The 15,456-nt window shown below is 35.9% G+C and overlaps 1 protein-coding gene across 2 annotated transcripts in view; it reads left to right on the top strand.

The window, feature by feature from the left end:
* The window catches only part of RAB3GAP1 (RAB3 GTPase activating protein catalytic subunit 1), a 29,152-nt gene that overhangs the window by 2,662 nt on the left and 11,034 nt on the right, over positions 1 to 15,456 (top strand). For both annotated transcript variants that reach the window (XM_026108740.2, XM_026108738.2), the window contains exons 5-16: positions 2,425 to 2,503; positions 4,288 to 4,407; positions 5,030 to 5,195; positions 6,053 to 6,152; positions 8,789 to 8,870; positions 9,937 to 10,005; positions 10,749 to 10,822; positions 11,574 to 11,666; positions 13,043 to 13,212; positions 13,570 to 13,668; positions 14,046 to 14,218; positions 15,206 to 15,260. In XM_026108740.2, the coding sequence (XP_025964525.2) occupies positions 2,425 to 2,503; positions 4,288 to 4,407; positions 5,030 to 5,195; positions 6,053 to 6,152; positions 8,789 to 8,870; positions 9,937 to 10,005; positions 10,749 to 10,822; positions 11,574 to 11,666; positions 13,043 to 13,212; positions 13,570 to 13,668; positions 14,046 to 14,218; positions 15,206 to 15,260 (1,280 nt within the window). The remainder of the gene's footprint in view (positions 1 to 2,424; positions 2,504 to 4,287; positions 4,408 to 5,029; positions 5,196 to 6,052; positions 6,153 to 8,788; positions 8,871 to 9,936; positions 10,006 to 10,748; positions 10,823 to 11,573; positions 11,667 to 13,042; positions 13,213 to 13,569; positions 13,669 to 14,045; positions 14,219 to 15,205; positions 15,261 to 15,456) is intronic.

The following is a 15,456-nucleotide window of genomic DNA, read 5'->3' as shown; positions in this document are numbered from 1 at the left end:
TATGTCTGAAATGTGTAATAAGCTTTATAATGATATTGCAAAGAATAATTTGGTGTGTTGAATTCACAGTTAATTTTGTTCTAGAAACTTTCAGAGGTTTTTAGAATGCTGTCTTAAACTGGGAGTTGCATGTTTTGCTGTGTTTGAAATACTAGGAATCTCTATCTTCCATTTAGTATTTTAAATTGTTTCTACTCAAATAATACATAAAAATATATTTTTTTTTTGCATTGCAGTAGGTTCTTAGAGATCTTTTCATCAATCTCATTTTGGAAAAGTAGAAAACAACAGATTTGCAGAGTTCTGGGAAGCTTTTGTAGTTGCTGTCATATAAAATTAACAGGTATCTCAAGTCTTTGGATAGCACAGGTAGTCTATGAGCACTTGCTGTTGCATTCATGGTTGCGTATTGGCAAAATCAAACAGGTCAGTTTTGAAGGGAAACTTACAAAGATGAATCATGTCTTTAACCCTGCTCCCATAGATAATTTTTCTTTCTTTCTGTACTTTTTAATCGTGGTTCTAAAAAGGCAGTGGGGGGCAGAGGGAGTCTCTTGAGTTACCCAAAGTAATTATCAAATATCCATAGTTTTTATGCAAGCAGCCTCCTCCCAGCAAATTGGTGCATAGTTCAATATTTATTAACAGCATAAGCAAGCTTATGATAAAGTACAGTATTTACATATCTGTTGTTGTTAATTTGCAATCTGTTCGCTGAACTTGATTGTTGTAAAACTAGTGTTTTGACTTCCCTTTTCAAGAAAAGGAGTATGCTGGTGACTTAAACCAGGGATGTGGGGGTCTGATGGGTGTGATCTGACGCTTTTGCCTTTAGTATGATTCACATTCAACAAATCGCTAGTATAAGTAAACTGTGAAGTTACTGCATTACTGTAATACCATGCTTGGTGCATAGATAGAAGTTTAGAAAAAGTTGAACTGTTGCTGTTTAAGGTACTTTTTCAGTTTTAGGCATGCAGTCAGGATATGCTTACATCATAATACTTCCTGACAAGTAATGATAGATAACATAGGATTTTATTCCTAGGAATATTACTGTATTATCTACAAATTACTCTAGCAGTAGTGTCCTCTGTTGCTTTGACTATCTAATCAGTGTCCATTCACAGTTTTTTGTTAAGGCTGGATGCTTTTCTTTTTTCTGAAATGCTTAGCATATCTGCTTCCCCCGCCTCCCCCCAACAATTCAATTTTTACCTTCCTGCACCCATGAGAACTCCACTGTGTTTTTTATTCTGTGTCTTCTGCTTGCTGTTCTGAGAAACCAGAAAGCATATGAGAGTAGCTTTAGTTTGCCCAGTATTCTGAAGCTTGTGTAGGACTGTCAAAGATATAACTGTGAGCTGGATGCTTATCTGTACTTACGAATTTCTAAGCCAAATGTGGAAATTTTCAGAAGTGATTGTAGTCTTTCATCTGCATGAATGTACCATCTGTAGTATATGATGGCTGCTGACAAATTAAGTGGCATCTTTTGATGGATATACTGCCTTTTAATTTAATGTTCAGTTTTTATTATTGTTGTTAATGCTTATATTCTGTGATGATTAATGTTTTATGTTTAGACTCATGGTCCCAAAATAGTGTTTCTTCAAAAATGCAAGATCCTGTTGTTCTGTCTCCTTGTATATCATGTTTTGGCTTCTAAAACTGTCTATCCTTGAACACCTCCGAGTAGTGATTTGCAACATGTTTAGGCTTCCTGGTTACCTTCCCCTCTGGATATGCACGTGTCCCCTTGGACCTAGAGAAGTATTTGGGAGGGATAGGTATGCATTCCAAGATGCAGTTGTGTTCTTGTGTTTTACCTTTTGGCTGCTTTTCTGTGGCAACACTTTCTCAGGTATGCTAAGCTAATAGACTTATGGAGCTTATGAAAGCTTGTACTTTACGCTCTCACTTTCTGGTGTAGCTGGATCACTTATTGGGATAAGAAATGGAATTTTCATTCTTCTGTTTTTACTGGAATATATTGCAAATTATTATTATTTTTTTTTTCTGGAGACTTGGTGGCTGTGTTTGATAGCTTCCAGAATGGTGTTCTGAGCATGAAAGGTTACAGTATATCCTTGAGGACTGAAGAGGATAAGTGGAGGGAAAACTGGAAGTGGTAGCAGCTGAAAGTTACTTTCTCGTTGTAGTGGACATATATTTTTGCTCTGCTTCTTTTAATGCTAGGAAAGTAAACTGAGAGGAGAATTCAGTTAACCAAAGAATACTTCAAAATTATTTCAGTATAACCTATATATTAAAATATATAATGAAATATGTATACAAAACTTATTTGAAATCTTCTAAAAGAAGGTAAAGCTAGTTAAAACATTTTTTTTCTTTCATTTATGACAAGCTTCTGCAAATCTGTTGAATGGACCCTGATGCTCTTATGTACTGATTTTTTCACAGATGCCCTTCCTCTGCCTATGCAGGACTTGCTGTGTATGAACAATGACTTTCCTCCTAGAGCTCATTGTCTGGTAAGATGGTATGTATACCTGTTGTCTTCCTTAATATGAGAAAGCATAGCAATTTAAAAATCTTTCATGCTGCTACAATCACTTCTGTATTTTTTACATGAAGAGTTAAACCTTAAATAAAATGATTCTTTGTATTGGAGACATTGGGTTAAAGTGTAGATTAGCTAATGACAGAATTAAAAATGAAGCTGAAAAATGTTGATATTTAAAGTTTTCAAGTAGCATCAGGCATAAGTTTTCTGCTTACACTAAAGGGAATTCTAATTTTTTTCCCTAGTAAGGGTACTTTTAAAAATATATATATTACAGAAAAAAGTCTTTGAAAAGTGCTTTCTTAAAACATGTGATATGCTTGTGATAGTCATTCTGAAAAACTACTATGGCATGTGTACATGGTTAAATGCAGACAGTCAATATAGGAATGACCTTTTGTTTGGAAGCTGTATGAGCATATTGGCATGGTGCGGAGACTGAACTGATGTGCCCTACTTGGGATGCAGGTTAGAAGCAATACATTAACTGACCTTTTAGCAGGATTATCTGCTTAGTTCAGTGGCTGTAGTAAAACAGAATCTGTTCAAAAGAGTTTTTCCCAAAACTTTTCACAGCGAAGCTTATCTTATTCCTATTAGGAATATTTTTGAAGAAAATATCAATGAAATAAAGGTATTTTGTTTGCATGTATTCTCAGTCTTAGACCCCCAGATTTTACAGGTTTCTGTGATATAATAGCACTATTTCTGTTCTACTTGTTATAATAAGTTTCTTGTATTTTTTAAAAGAGTTAGTTATTTATTTCACAGGTTGTTCAGGGGTCTTCCAGTCAGTCAGAGTCAAGGTACTTTGACTTGCTAGGTCTCCACTATTAGAAACCTACTGTCTGAAAAATTAAATAGATTGGGCCAGCTGCTTTAGGATGCATAAATTGTTGTCTTAACCTCTTGATGCTATTTCTTCTAGACTCTTCGAACTCTTCTTTAGAGTACAGTATTCTTTAATAGTCTTATGTCGCTTACTGGAATAGGTCTGAGTTCATTCGTGCGTGTGTTAACAGTATTTTCAGCTTCTGTTCTGCCATTGTTATTAAAGCAATTTTCTGAAACTTGTCACTTATGATCTGAACTTATCCAAAGGTGTCTTTAATCATTAAAATTCATATTTGCTTTTTATTATATCTCTTTGCTAGACAGTGCCCTAGCATTCTCACTTAAAGGCTTGTTTGATGTGAATGCTCTTGTTCGGCATCTTACCATTTCAAGAAATGAGGGCAACCCCCCCGCCCCACCATAGTGGGCTTATCTTTCCATTCCTCTTGCAGAATATTTTTTCTCTGTATTTCATGGACTAAATGGATTTCTATATATGTGATATTTGGGTGGGTTTTCAAAAATGAAAGCTGCAACACCTTAATAAAAGAAACAGCAACAACCAAACTTCCTAATAATGAACATCTTTAGCAGATTATCACATTGTTCAAGAGAGAATATGTATAAATATTTACAAATGTTATTTATCTGTGGTAAGAAACGCAGGATTGATAGACCTAGAAGTCCTCCCATGACTTTGAATAATGTGTTTGAATGCTGTTAAGTTTCCCTAGTTTGTGATTTAAGAATCTGCAGTACTCCATGCCCAGTCAGTTCCCGATCTCTCTGAAAGAGGTACTGATGTCAAAATAACTGATTCCACAGTCTGTTGACAGTTTGGTTACTTGTGTTATACTACTTCTAAAGAGTCTGTGTTTCAACTGATTTTCTAGAAAAGAGTCGTATGTCTCTCTTTTCCTCTTAAGGTATGGCTTACGTGAATTTGTGGTTATTGCTCCAGCTGCAAATAATGAAGCAGTTCTTAGTGAATCCAAATGTAACCTTCTGCTGAGTTCTGTTTCCATTGCATTGGGGAACACTGGTTGGTAAGTGAAAGCATAAGCCTTTTTTATATGTCCAGATACGACATTCTAACGCTAATACAAATTATTATGAGAAAAGTATTGAGTTGTTAGTGAAGTGTAACCTATATTTGCTCTGTATGCACCATAATTTTGTTATAGAAAGACTTTTTCTTAAAAATCTTCCCATGGAGACTTTAAAAAGATTGATTCACTATGTTGTTTATACTCGCTGTTACTTAAAAGTCTCAAAGGCTTTTAAAAGCTATTATAACCTGTTGGAATAACTAGTATGCAGAATATGACTTTTAAAAAACGGATGACTACTTCTGTGCGTGTGATAACTGCAAGTTTCTAAATTTCCCAAAGAAATGTTTTGACTGAAAAATAATTGAAGTTATTGATAAGGCTTTATTTATGACATGACAATTTGTTATATATTTCATTTAATGGTGGATATTTAACAGTATCTCTTGTAATTGCTATCAAGTATTTTAAACAGTGTTCCACTGAACAAAAAATTCTGCTTTATGACAATATCTTTGTGCATATGTTAACAGATACGAAACTACATTAGAATATTTAAGTAGTTCTAAAGACTGCAAGACAGCATAACACTTTAATCTGAAATATTAATGTTTTATAGTCAGGTACCACTGTTTGTGCAAATACATCATAAATGGCGACGAATGTATGTTGGAGAATGTCAAGGTCCAGGAGTTCGAACTGACTTTGAAATGGTTCATCTTCGCAAAGTGCCGAATCAGTATACTCATTTATCAGGTTTACTGGATATCTTCAAATCCAAGATTGTAAGTGCATTTGTATGTATGTAACTAATATTAAGAATAATTATTTTATTACTTTTTTGCTCTCGGATGAACTTCTCAAACCTAGAGACTTTTTTTTTAAGGATGAGACTCACACTGCTGACATCAACAAAGACTTTTTCCAGATACTGGAAATTTCTTAGCTGGCGTTTCTTATCTGACAATAAATAGCAGAAATCAACATAGGTTTTATTGCTTAGTGTGATCATGTTCTTTCACATGCTGATGGAAAATGAAGAAGGAAGAATGTCTTAGCCTGCTTGTAACAACCCTGTCTTCCTATCTCCCAGAAACAAACTTGTTTGCTTAACAGGAGAGGGGAAGGACAGGGTGGATTTTTATTCTGATACTTTATAGCTCTTGCCTTAGATAAACAGAGATAAATTATATAAATATAATTAATTATTAAATAATTTAATTTATCTAAATGTAGATAAAATAAGAGTGAAGAACAACATAATTGAAATCTGAAGGGTCCGAGTGAACTTTTTACAGAGTGGTATGGTTGACTGCAACTAGTATTGATAATCAGCAATCTCATCAAAAAGCTGAAAATAATAATAAAAAAAATCCTTAATGAAAACCTAACACATTTTGGATCCGAGTTGCCTGTAAGTTACCAGTGAAATGGAACATGTAAATATGTCATGGACTTTAGTAGAAGGGTTAATTTTACATGCAAGTGTCTTGCTGAGCTAACAGGGCTTTCTAAGTAATTCTTAGCGTGTGGCAGTTTTGAGAAAACCAGTTCTAAAACAAGCAATTATAACTAAGATCTGTTCAAGCCCTAAGATTGTTCTGCCGGATGTACGCTTTTAATTGAAATTTTTCTTATCAAGGGGTGTCCGTTAACACCACTGCCTCCTGTTAGCATGGCTATTCGGCTTACGTATGTGCTTCAAGACTGGCAACAGTATTTCTGGCCCCAGCAGCCACCAGGTAGGAGATTTGTGTTCTCAGAATAACTTAGCTTGAGGTCAACAGTGAATGCTAAAGGAAATGTTTATGTATCTTGCCAGAGGAGTTAGTGTTAAGTCTGCGTTACTACAGAAGGCCTCAGTTACAATTGAATGCCCTTCTGCTCCCTGTGATAAGCTAGCTACTGAAAGCTGTTCTTTAATCACGTCTGTGACTTATGCTGGGGATAGATGTTTTGGTTAGGACTGTGTCTAGAAATATGCTTTGTTATTAGTGTTCAGAGATCATATACAGATAGTGATGCCTCTAAAGCTGTAATATCTGTTTGGAGAGAGATGGGTGGCTGTCCGTAAGGAATTCTGCCCTAACTTCCATAGGGAAACCACGTCAGATTCAGGTTTTGATAGGTGATAGTGCTTTGCAGAAGTATCAGTCAATTATTTCAGTGAAATAACTGATTTTTAATACTTCACTATTTACCTGTATTAGCACTGGGGAAATGAAAGAATTATGTGGCCCTCACTTGAGGTGAAATTTTGGATTTTTTTAGTTTACACAGTCCTAAGTAAGCCAAATAATTGATTTTTTTCGTGAAGGAAAAATTGTTGTTCAAGCTTTTTATTATAGTAGCCTTTTATGGTAGCCTAGGGGAAAGAGAAGTTAAAGTCATAAATTCAAAGTACATACAGCAAACTTTGTAAGTTCACACAACAGAGATGCTATTTATAGAGAACTGAGTTAATTTGCTCGTTTGGTAATCTTACAACGAACTCTTACCTGCTTGTTTGGTGGTAACATCCTTTCATCTTTGCATGTTAAGGATTTAACAGACCTATTTATACATAGGTAGCATGAGGGAATCAATTATAAACTTGTGTTTCAAAGTTAAACATATCTATAGGAAAATGATAAATGTTAGTTCCATCTTCACATATACTTTTCTTAGTGATTTGGTACTTCAGGCACAAGATGGAGCAACTGAAATGCCCAAGTTCTATTCTTGGCTTGGTAGTAGGTTTACCTAACAAGATAAAGGTATTTAGGGTACACTTAGAAGGGCAGGCTTTGGTATGACCTTGGTCTGAGTACCTAATTATTTGTCTCTCATTTGTTAAATAAATAAATAAATAAATAAAATCTCTTAGACTACTCAAAATGATGTGTTCTGAGAAGTTTTTATTAAACTTGATCCTGTGTGTTTTACACATGAGGAATGCTGAAAATGCTTAATAAATTAAAATGTTTAGTACATCCTGCTCTTCAGGAGCAGAGAAAATCAGTGCTTTTGTAAGTGGTCATTTCTCTTTGTAGGTAGATGAGGTTTACTGAAAGAATTTGGGAGGCTAGTTCTACAGGTTCGTATTTCTTTTCCTGCAGATAAACAGTTTGCAGTAAAAGAAGGGTGTAAAATACTTTCTGTATTTCTCTCTGTCTTGCTATAGTTCTTCATTAAGTCAGGAACCTTGATTTAAAATGAATGAGTTGTACCACTATGATTATGCCTCTTGATTTGAGCAATTTGGGTAGAGATTATTTATTTATTTATTTGAAGATTCTGGTTAGAGGAGCTTAGTGTACGGCAGGAACTGGAGATGGACAACACTTCTACAGCTGTTGCTACACTCAGTTGTAGTTTTATGTGAATAGTTAGCCTGGGATTTTACCCTCAAACATTCAATTAGCTCTTCTCAAATATGAACAGAGAATGGAAGTCTTTTATGTCTTGTCTGAAGAAGAAAGTTGGAGATCTGAGGTACTGGAAGAGATGAAGTATTGGTATAAACTGTATCAATTACTTTGTATGTAAACAGTTTGCCAGTTGCACTTAAAATTGAGGATGAGATGGTATAATGGCATTATTATAATGGTGTTATAATACGTTATACCCATTTAAACTTCCATTTAATAAAGACTGTATATTAATGGTTTGTATCTTTCAAGGATATACAGTGGGGAGTAGATGAGGATGCTGGGAGAAGTCTTTAGATGCTTAGGATTACAAGGACTCTCCCAGGTCATTGGGTCAAGTCTTTTGCTATTGCAGATGACACATCATGCAATTCTTTAAAAAAAAAAAAAAAAAAAAATCAATCTGCCTTTTAAAAGTAGTTGGGTTTTTTTGCACCTGCAGAGTTGCTCTTCTGGAGTCTCTCTTCTCTGCTTGGAACTGATTTCCTGCCTAAATCTTTTTATTGCCAATTTGTACCTACCTGTTCTTGTGTCAACACACTCTTTTAGGCTACCTTCATAGCCATCATCTGTTCCTGCTGTCTACTGTTTTATTATATGTTGCACAAGAAGTGTGTCCTGTCTGTTCATGTTTTCATTAGACTGAAGAAATTCTTTAATGGTAAACTAACTCAAACTGGAATAGATTTTACTAGGATATAAAGAGAATAAACTTCTCTCAACACGGTTGATGCAGAACTGTATCTGCGTTTTTGAGTGTCCAGTCGTCTGGTTACTTTCCTGTTTCTGCTGGAACAATTACTTTGGCTGAGTGCTAGGATTGCCTTTTCACAGCTCTGTCACCTTAGCGGTTCAGCTGTTCTCTGATCAGTTTATGCGCTACAATCTTGTTATTGTGACGTTAAGATGATATGCTTTATAATGTATCCCTTAAATTCTATATGGAAAAGGTGTTAACCTTTCTTCAGACATAGATGCTCTAGTTGGAGGCGAAGTTGGAGGCCTTGAGTTTGGGAAGCTACCGTTTGGTGCCTGTGAGGATCCAATTAGGTAAGATAAGAGTTCAGAAAACTGAATTTTATAACTTGCCTGATGGAGAACTTAAAGGTATTTAAGTAATAGGTTATTACTTAAGGTTATTTAAATCTTAGCTTTGTCTGCCTGTCACTTAATATGTTGTTAGCAGAAGGTTTCATAATTCAAGGACATAAAAAGTATCAGCAAAAAGCAGTATTCTCTAATAGCAAATAATACTACCATTCACAAAATTTCTTTTGATGTTCAGAATTGTAGCTTATAAAATGTTTCACCATAAGCTTTTTGTTCTGTTCCTCTGAAACTATTATGCTGAAATACGCGTTAACTGGAGATAAACTTTAAAAATGATATACCTTTATTCAAGGATTGGACTTGCTCTCTTCTTTTTACTATGACTTTTGTAGAAGACTTAAATTGAGAGGATCTGTAAACTGAATTATTATAATCTCTCATGTTCTCTTCCGAAAACCCCATCTCCACTTGGAGAATGCAGGAATTGCTTAATGCATTAGACCGTTTTTAATGCTGTAGGCAATTTATGAAAGTTTGTTGTTCTTTCCTATGTACTTGGATACCTAAAATACGGTGTGCAATCTTTCCTTTTGTGGAGAGGAGTTACAAAATGGTCCTGTATGCTGGATACCAGTAAAGTTTAGTGCGATACTGGATGCCATGCTATAGAATAACCAATAGAATGTCTGTAACAAAAAGAAACTCATTGAAAACATGCATGTTTCTTCAAATTCTTATTGGAGAAATACCTTTTGGTCATCCACTTTCTCCAAACTCCCCTCGCCTGCAAAAACAAACAAGCAAAAAACCCCCCCAAAACCCCCACCCTGAAGAAAGACACCTTACTTCATAATCTGTCAAAAGTGTTTGAGTTTGAAATCAAGATTGTCTAGTTAACAATGTGTTTTGACACCTTAGAGTTTGATTCTGTGGTTCATTGGACTTAGCTGCAAAATACATAGTGGGAATTAAGTATGAACTGTCATGTATGCCTTTCAAAATCTTGACTGCGATGGTGAGAGCACTTTCTAGTGGCACTCAGAGGTTTAAATCTTGTTTGTTTCAGTGAGCTGCATTTAGCTACCACCTGGCCTCACCTAACGGAAGGTATAATTGTCGACAACGATGTTTATTCGTAAGTATTTTATCTGAATTGTAAGCATCTAGAAATCTACTTTCTTCATTTGTTCACTGCCCTATTTAAGTGACATGTGGAATGTAAAGGCTTTGTGTGTGAGAGAACCCATTTTGAGGAGTGCTGAGGTCAGCTGATAATGTCTAATTTGCGAAAACAGCTTCTTCTGAAATGCATTTCTGTGTGAGAGAATGCTAGTGTATCATGATCTCAGCACCGAGCACACCCCACCCTCTTTGAGCATATTCTCAGGCTAAACTTACGAGTTTTGTGTATTGCATGTTTCTTGAGAAAGATCATAGTAAAAGATGGGCTGTGGAAAGTAAAAAATTCACTGATTGCTGTCCCTCCCCTGAGGAGTGTTATCTGTACTTTCTCCTAAGCCTTATAAAGATGACGAACAGTGTTTACTGATCTCTTAAAATTAAAAGAAAAAAATTGTAGTTATTTTCTTAATGCCGAAATGAATTTTCAACATTAATGAAAATTAAGAGGACAGTTTTACTTAAATTTTAACTTTTGAGTTCTTCTTGTGTGTTTCTTATTCATGTTATGTATGCACATGAAACAGAGACTCTTGCTTGCCTTTCAGAATACTGTTTGTCACGTTCTTCTGTATAATGTGATCTATGTTACGACTTTCATAGCTTAACTAGCTATGACATTCCTGTTATTTAGAATTTGATACTCATCTCTCTCATCCTGTCACCATCAGTATGCAACTTCGTATTTTATTTTTTAAGTGACCTTGATCCTATTCAAGCACCCCAGTGGTCTGTGAGAGTGAGAAAAGCAGACAATCCTCAGTGTCTATTGGGTAAGATATCAGAATTCCTTATCTTCTTTTACGGCTCTTAAGCTGCCAACATGTGAAGTTAGGGTTGAATGATTGATTCTGATGACCTCTCTGTCCTGACACCCCTCATTTCTTTGTCTGAGTGGACTGTATTTTGGGTCTGCCTTTCAAGAACACAAGATTTGCAAACCTTTTGTTGTTGCCTATACTACATCCATGTACCATCAACTTCAGTGATCTACGTATTTCACTGGGTTCCAGAGAATAAGCGTTTATTCTGTGCGGTTCTATAAAGAACGACATTTCTTAAAATCTTAAAATTTTATTCAGTCCTTTCTACGTATATCCATTTCCTTAGTTGAACCTTCCTTAGTTCCACCTATCTGTGACAGGACAGGAAGGTTTGTAAGCTTGGAGGACTGTGCTATTCCCAGTCTTGGCCTTCTAGCTTGTGGGGGAAAGGGCTTCAAAGTTAAGAACCCACAACATACTGGTGAGGTTTCAGCTCACTGAGAGGGAAGAAGTGGGTTAAGCTGCATGAAGAACTGTGCTCTGGAGGGATGGCTGATAGCTGTCTAGCTCTGCACTTTCCTAAGATTTAATTTTGTGGTTTAGGATGTTGTGCTTCAGAACAAATTACTATGTTCTTTTAGATTAAAAGATAAAATAATTGGCGCATTTGCTGTCCCTCAAGAATCACTTTGTGGGTTAACTTATTGTTCAGTTATTTTTTTTTAATTGAATGATTATTTAGAAACTTGATTTCTCTCAGGTGATTTTCTTACTGAGTTCTTCAAACTTTGTCGTCGGAAGGAGTCAACTGATGAGATACTTGGAAAGTCTGCATTTGAAGAAGATGGAAAAGGTAAAACTAAAATCTTGTTAACTTTAATTTTAGTTGTTCCACAGTTATTTTACCTTCCCCATCTCTACTGTCTCGTATTGCTGACTTCAGCTTGATCATTATTCTGTAACTGCTACTCCTAGGCATTTTCTGGAACTGTCAGTGCCATATCATACCATTTCTAGGCATAGCTTGGCTCCCAAAGGCCCACAGGAAAGTTATTTTGTCGTATTTGTTACCTGTTGGAAAGTGAGATTTTTAATTTGACATGCGTTGTAGTTAGTTGGTTTTGTGCAAACGTTTTTTTTTGTCTGTATCATTTCCCATGTTTTTGCACTTCTTTTTCTGCTTTTTGAAGTACTATATTGTCCATATTTTAACAGCTTGTTTTAAGAGTAGTCTGTTCTGTTCTTGTCTCCATTTTAAGGGATTATTATTTTCCTGCCAGAAATAATAAAGCCAAAACCTAAATTATCTGACCAACTGGTCAAATTTTATCCCAACAGTATAGATACTAACTGACATCTCTTTGACGTCTCTGTCCATTTCTTTAGCTTTCCTTTTTATGGTGACCATTCCCTTCTTTCCTACCTCTTTTTTTCCCTTCACCTGTTTTTTCCCCTTCCAAATGAGGCCTGTATCAGTAAATTTTCTGTGGTTTTACTTTATCTTAGCTTTGAAGGAGCTCAAGAGCAGAGAAGTCACTAGCTAATTAGCTTTAAAATGTGTTAGATCAAGTAGGGTATGTGTTACTTTCGTGCTCGACATAAAAAGTCTCTTTAGCTCTCATTATCTCTCATTTTCTTAAAACCAAAATGTGGTTTTCCAGACTGCTGGTAATTATTCACTTAAGTTCATCTCCCCTAGTTTTAACAACGTTAATGAATTTTAGAAGAACAACATTTTTGAAGGGAGGAGTTTACCTGGGCTGTCTAAAACATAGTAGAGCTTAGACCATATAAGGTCATGTACAGTGATTAATGCTAATCTAAAACTCTAGTGTACACTTTAACAATCCTCACGATCTAGCATGTATTCATGGGTATTTATGTATAAACAAGACTTAAACTCTGGCTTTTCAGGAGGCTTATTGCTGATGTGCTGCCTATCATTGTTTTGAAGTATGCAGTACTTTCAGTAGGTGGCAGGCATTAGCTTCAGCTAACCCAATCTAGTCTTCATTCAGTAAAATAAATCAAGGCTAGTTTGCAGCTGTTTAGTGACCTGATTCTGCTCTTTATCTTTGTTGCTAAGAACAGTGGCTATCAGGTGTGGAACATGGCAGCACTGTGGTATATTTTAGGTTAACAGGGTGCTAAAAATCAATATAGAATAAATAGACTCAATATGAGTGCCAAACTTTTTTTTTTTAAAGATGTTGTTTTTTCATTTTATAGAGGTTGCTGATATTACCCATGCTTTGTCAAAGCTCACAGAGCCAGCACCAGTCCCAATCCATAAATTATCTGTCACAAATATGGTTCACAGTGCAAAGAAAAAAATTCGCAAACACAGAGGTGTAGATGAATCACCTTTAAATAATGAAGTTCTGAATACTATTCTTCTGGTAAGTGAGCTGTCCACGCACATTATATTCATATAAAGCATATTTTATGCTTTCACTAATGCCTTTTTCATACCTCATAATCTGATCCTGCAGCCTAGTGGAATTACAAATAAGTTTCTGATTGATGCAGAACAAGTAGTTTCCATTATTTGAATTGCATTGATCAGCATCTTGAAATATAGCCTAGATTGTTAGAAGTCTATACAATATAAATAGATTTAAAATGAATTCTGAACTCTGTTAACAGTTATAGTGCTTGCTGGTCTATAACAAACAATAGCTTTGCGGAGAAGGAGAGGAAAAGCAGAAAAAAATATACTGACATAAGTTTTGATTTTTTTTGTTTGTTTCTTTAAGTTTTTATTTCCTGATGCTGCTGACAAACTCACAGATGGATCTGAAAGCAGAACTAGCATTTTAACAGGAAACAATCCTCCCCCAGAGAATGAAGATTATGTAAGTTTTACTGATGGGGTGGGGTGGGGTGGTAGCAGAGGGGAGAGGGGGAGGAAGGTGCGGGGCGGGGAGAGGAAGACTGTGAGTGCATGTTCATACAGGCTGTGCTGTGGTCTCTCTATGTTTTATAACAGAGAACTGTTGGAAAGATAAACTTCTGTTTATGGAAATTCCAGGTTGAAAAAGTGAATGAACATTGTTGGGTTTTCTTTTTTTCCCCCCTTTTTTTCTAAAGAAAAAAAGTGGTTTATACTTAGAGACTGAAGATGTTAGCCAGTTGTATTGACAGACAGGACACAGATCATATGCTTTTGGAATAGAAGCTTTAAACATGTTGTTTTTCTTGAATTTCCTGCTTTCTGTTATTTCTTATGTAGAATCTCTTCAGTCAGTTTAAATCTGCTCCTTCAGATAGTCTGACGTACAAACTAGCTTTATGTCTTTGTATGATAAACTTCTACCACGGAGGAGTAAAAGGAGTGGCACATCTTTGGCAAGAATTTGTGTTAGAAATGCGCTATAGATGGGAGAACAACTACCTTATTCCAGGGTAAGAGTTTCTGTTGTTTCGTCGTTGGAAATGTTCTTCGTTTCAGTAACAGATGGCTATGACTTCCACTGTGACTTTGAAAAAGACTCTGATTTTGCTGATTGCAAATGGTATCCTCTGTTTTTTATTACCCTCCCTCCTTAAAGCAAGAAAGGATAGGCGGTGGGGAAAAGCATCTGCGCGCTCCTTTGAAAACTTTGAGGTGTCTGGAGGAAGCTCAAGTTGAGAGCGCTCAGTTACGTGAATGAGGAAAAAGAAGCTTATGCTGATGCTTGGCTTCTGTCATGACATAAAAAAATTAAGGAGCCGATACAGTGAAGGACACTTTTGCTTTGTGGTGGTGATTTTCCCACTTTCTTTAAGAGAGCCCTTTCCAAGTTCCTGCTGGAGTCACAGGGGCTTCCCTTTGGGCACTCGCAGTAGCCTTTTCAAGCAGCTGATGCTGTCCTCAAGTATCCAAACCCTTATGACTTCTAAGTCTGCTGCAGCAGAGCTTGTTGCAGACCAGATGAAGGGCTCTATCAAGATAAAACATCAACCTAGAGCAAAAGTATCATACCTTTTTAGAGGGATGGACTGGCCACTTATTCATTAGTTCCTATTTTCAAATGGTTACACTAATAAATGAAATGGAACTTGAAATATACAGAGATCATTCTGCTGCACCATTGCTATTTTAAAAATAAAGTCAAAGATGCTTTACTTGTTGCTTGAAAATGTTACCCTTTTAACACCCAAATGGAAGGCTGACCTGATCTTCAGAAATAACATCTAGGGAGTAAATGTAGTTTTAACTTCTGCGCTTGTTCAGTCACTATCTTGTCTGCTGAGACCACAGACCAGCTACATAGACCCTCCCCCCCCAAGCATTTCAACTATCTGGATATTTGTCCCTTTTTTGGATTTGATATTATTTAAGACAATGTGTGCCAGTGTGGAAGATTTAACTTCGTAATTTAAAATGTTTACACTTCTACCTTTTGTTAGATTAGCTAATGGCCCTCCGGATCTGAGATGCTGTTTATTGCATCAAAAACTTCAGGTAAGTATCTCCAATTTGAGAATGACTTTTCTCATAAGGAAACGGTCAAAAAATAAAGCAATTATTAGCTAAATATTGTATTGTTGTAGATTTTAATTATGTCTGTATTATTGGGTCTGGGCTTCGCTTCTCGGGAAAGTCTTTGTTATAGGAACAAGTTCAGTGGAATTAGTATCTTGTAGAATTGCAAAAGACT

Source organism: Dromaius novaehollandiae, chromosome 7, assembly GCF_036370855.1.
Source record: "Dromaius novaehollandiae isolate bDroNov1 chromosome 7, bDroNov1.hap1, whole genome shotgun sequence".
Lineage (NCBI taxonomy): Eukaryota > Metazoa > Chordata > Aves > Casuariiformes > Dromaiidae > Dromaius > Dromaius novaehollandiae.
Note: the sequence above shows the minus strand (reverse complement) of the source record. Positions and strands in the feature narration are given on the sequence as shown.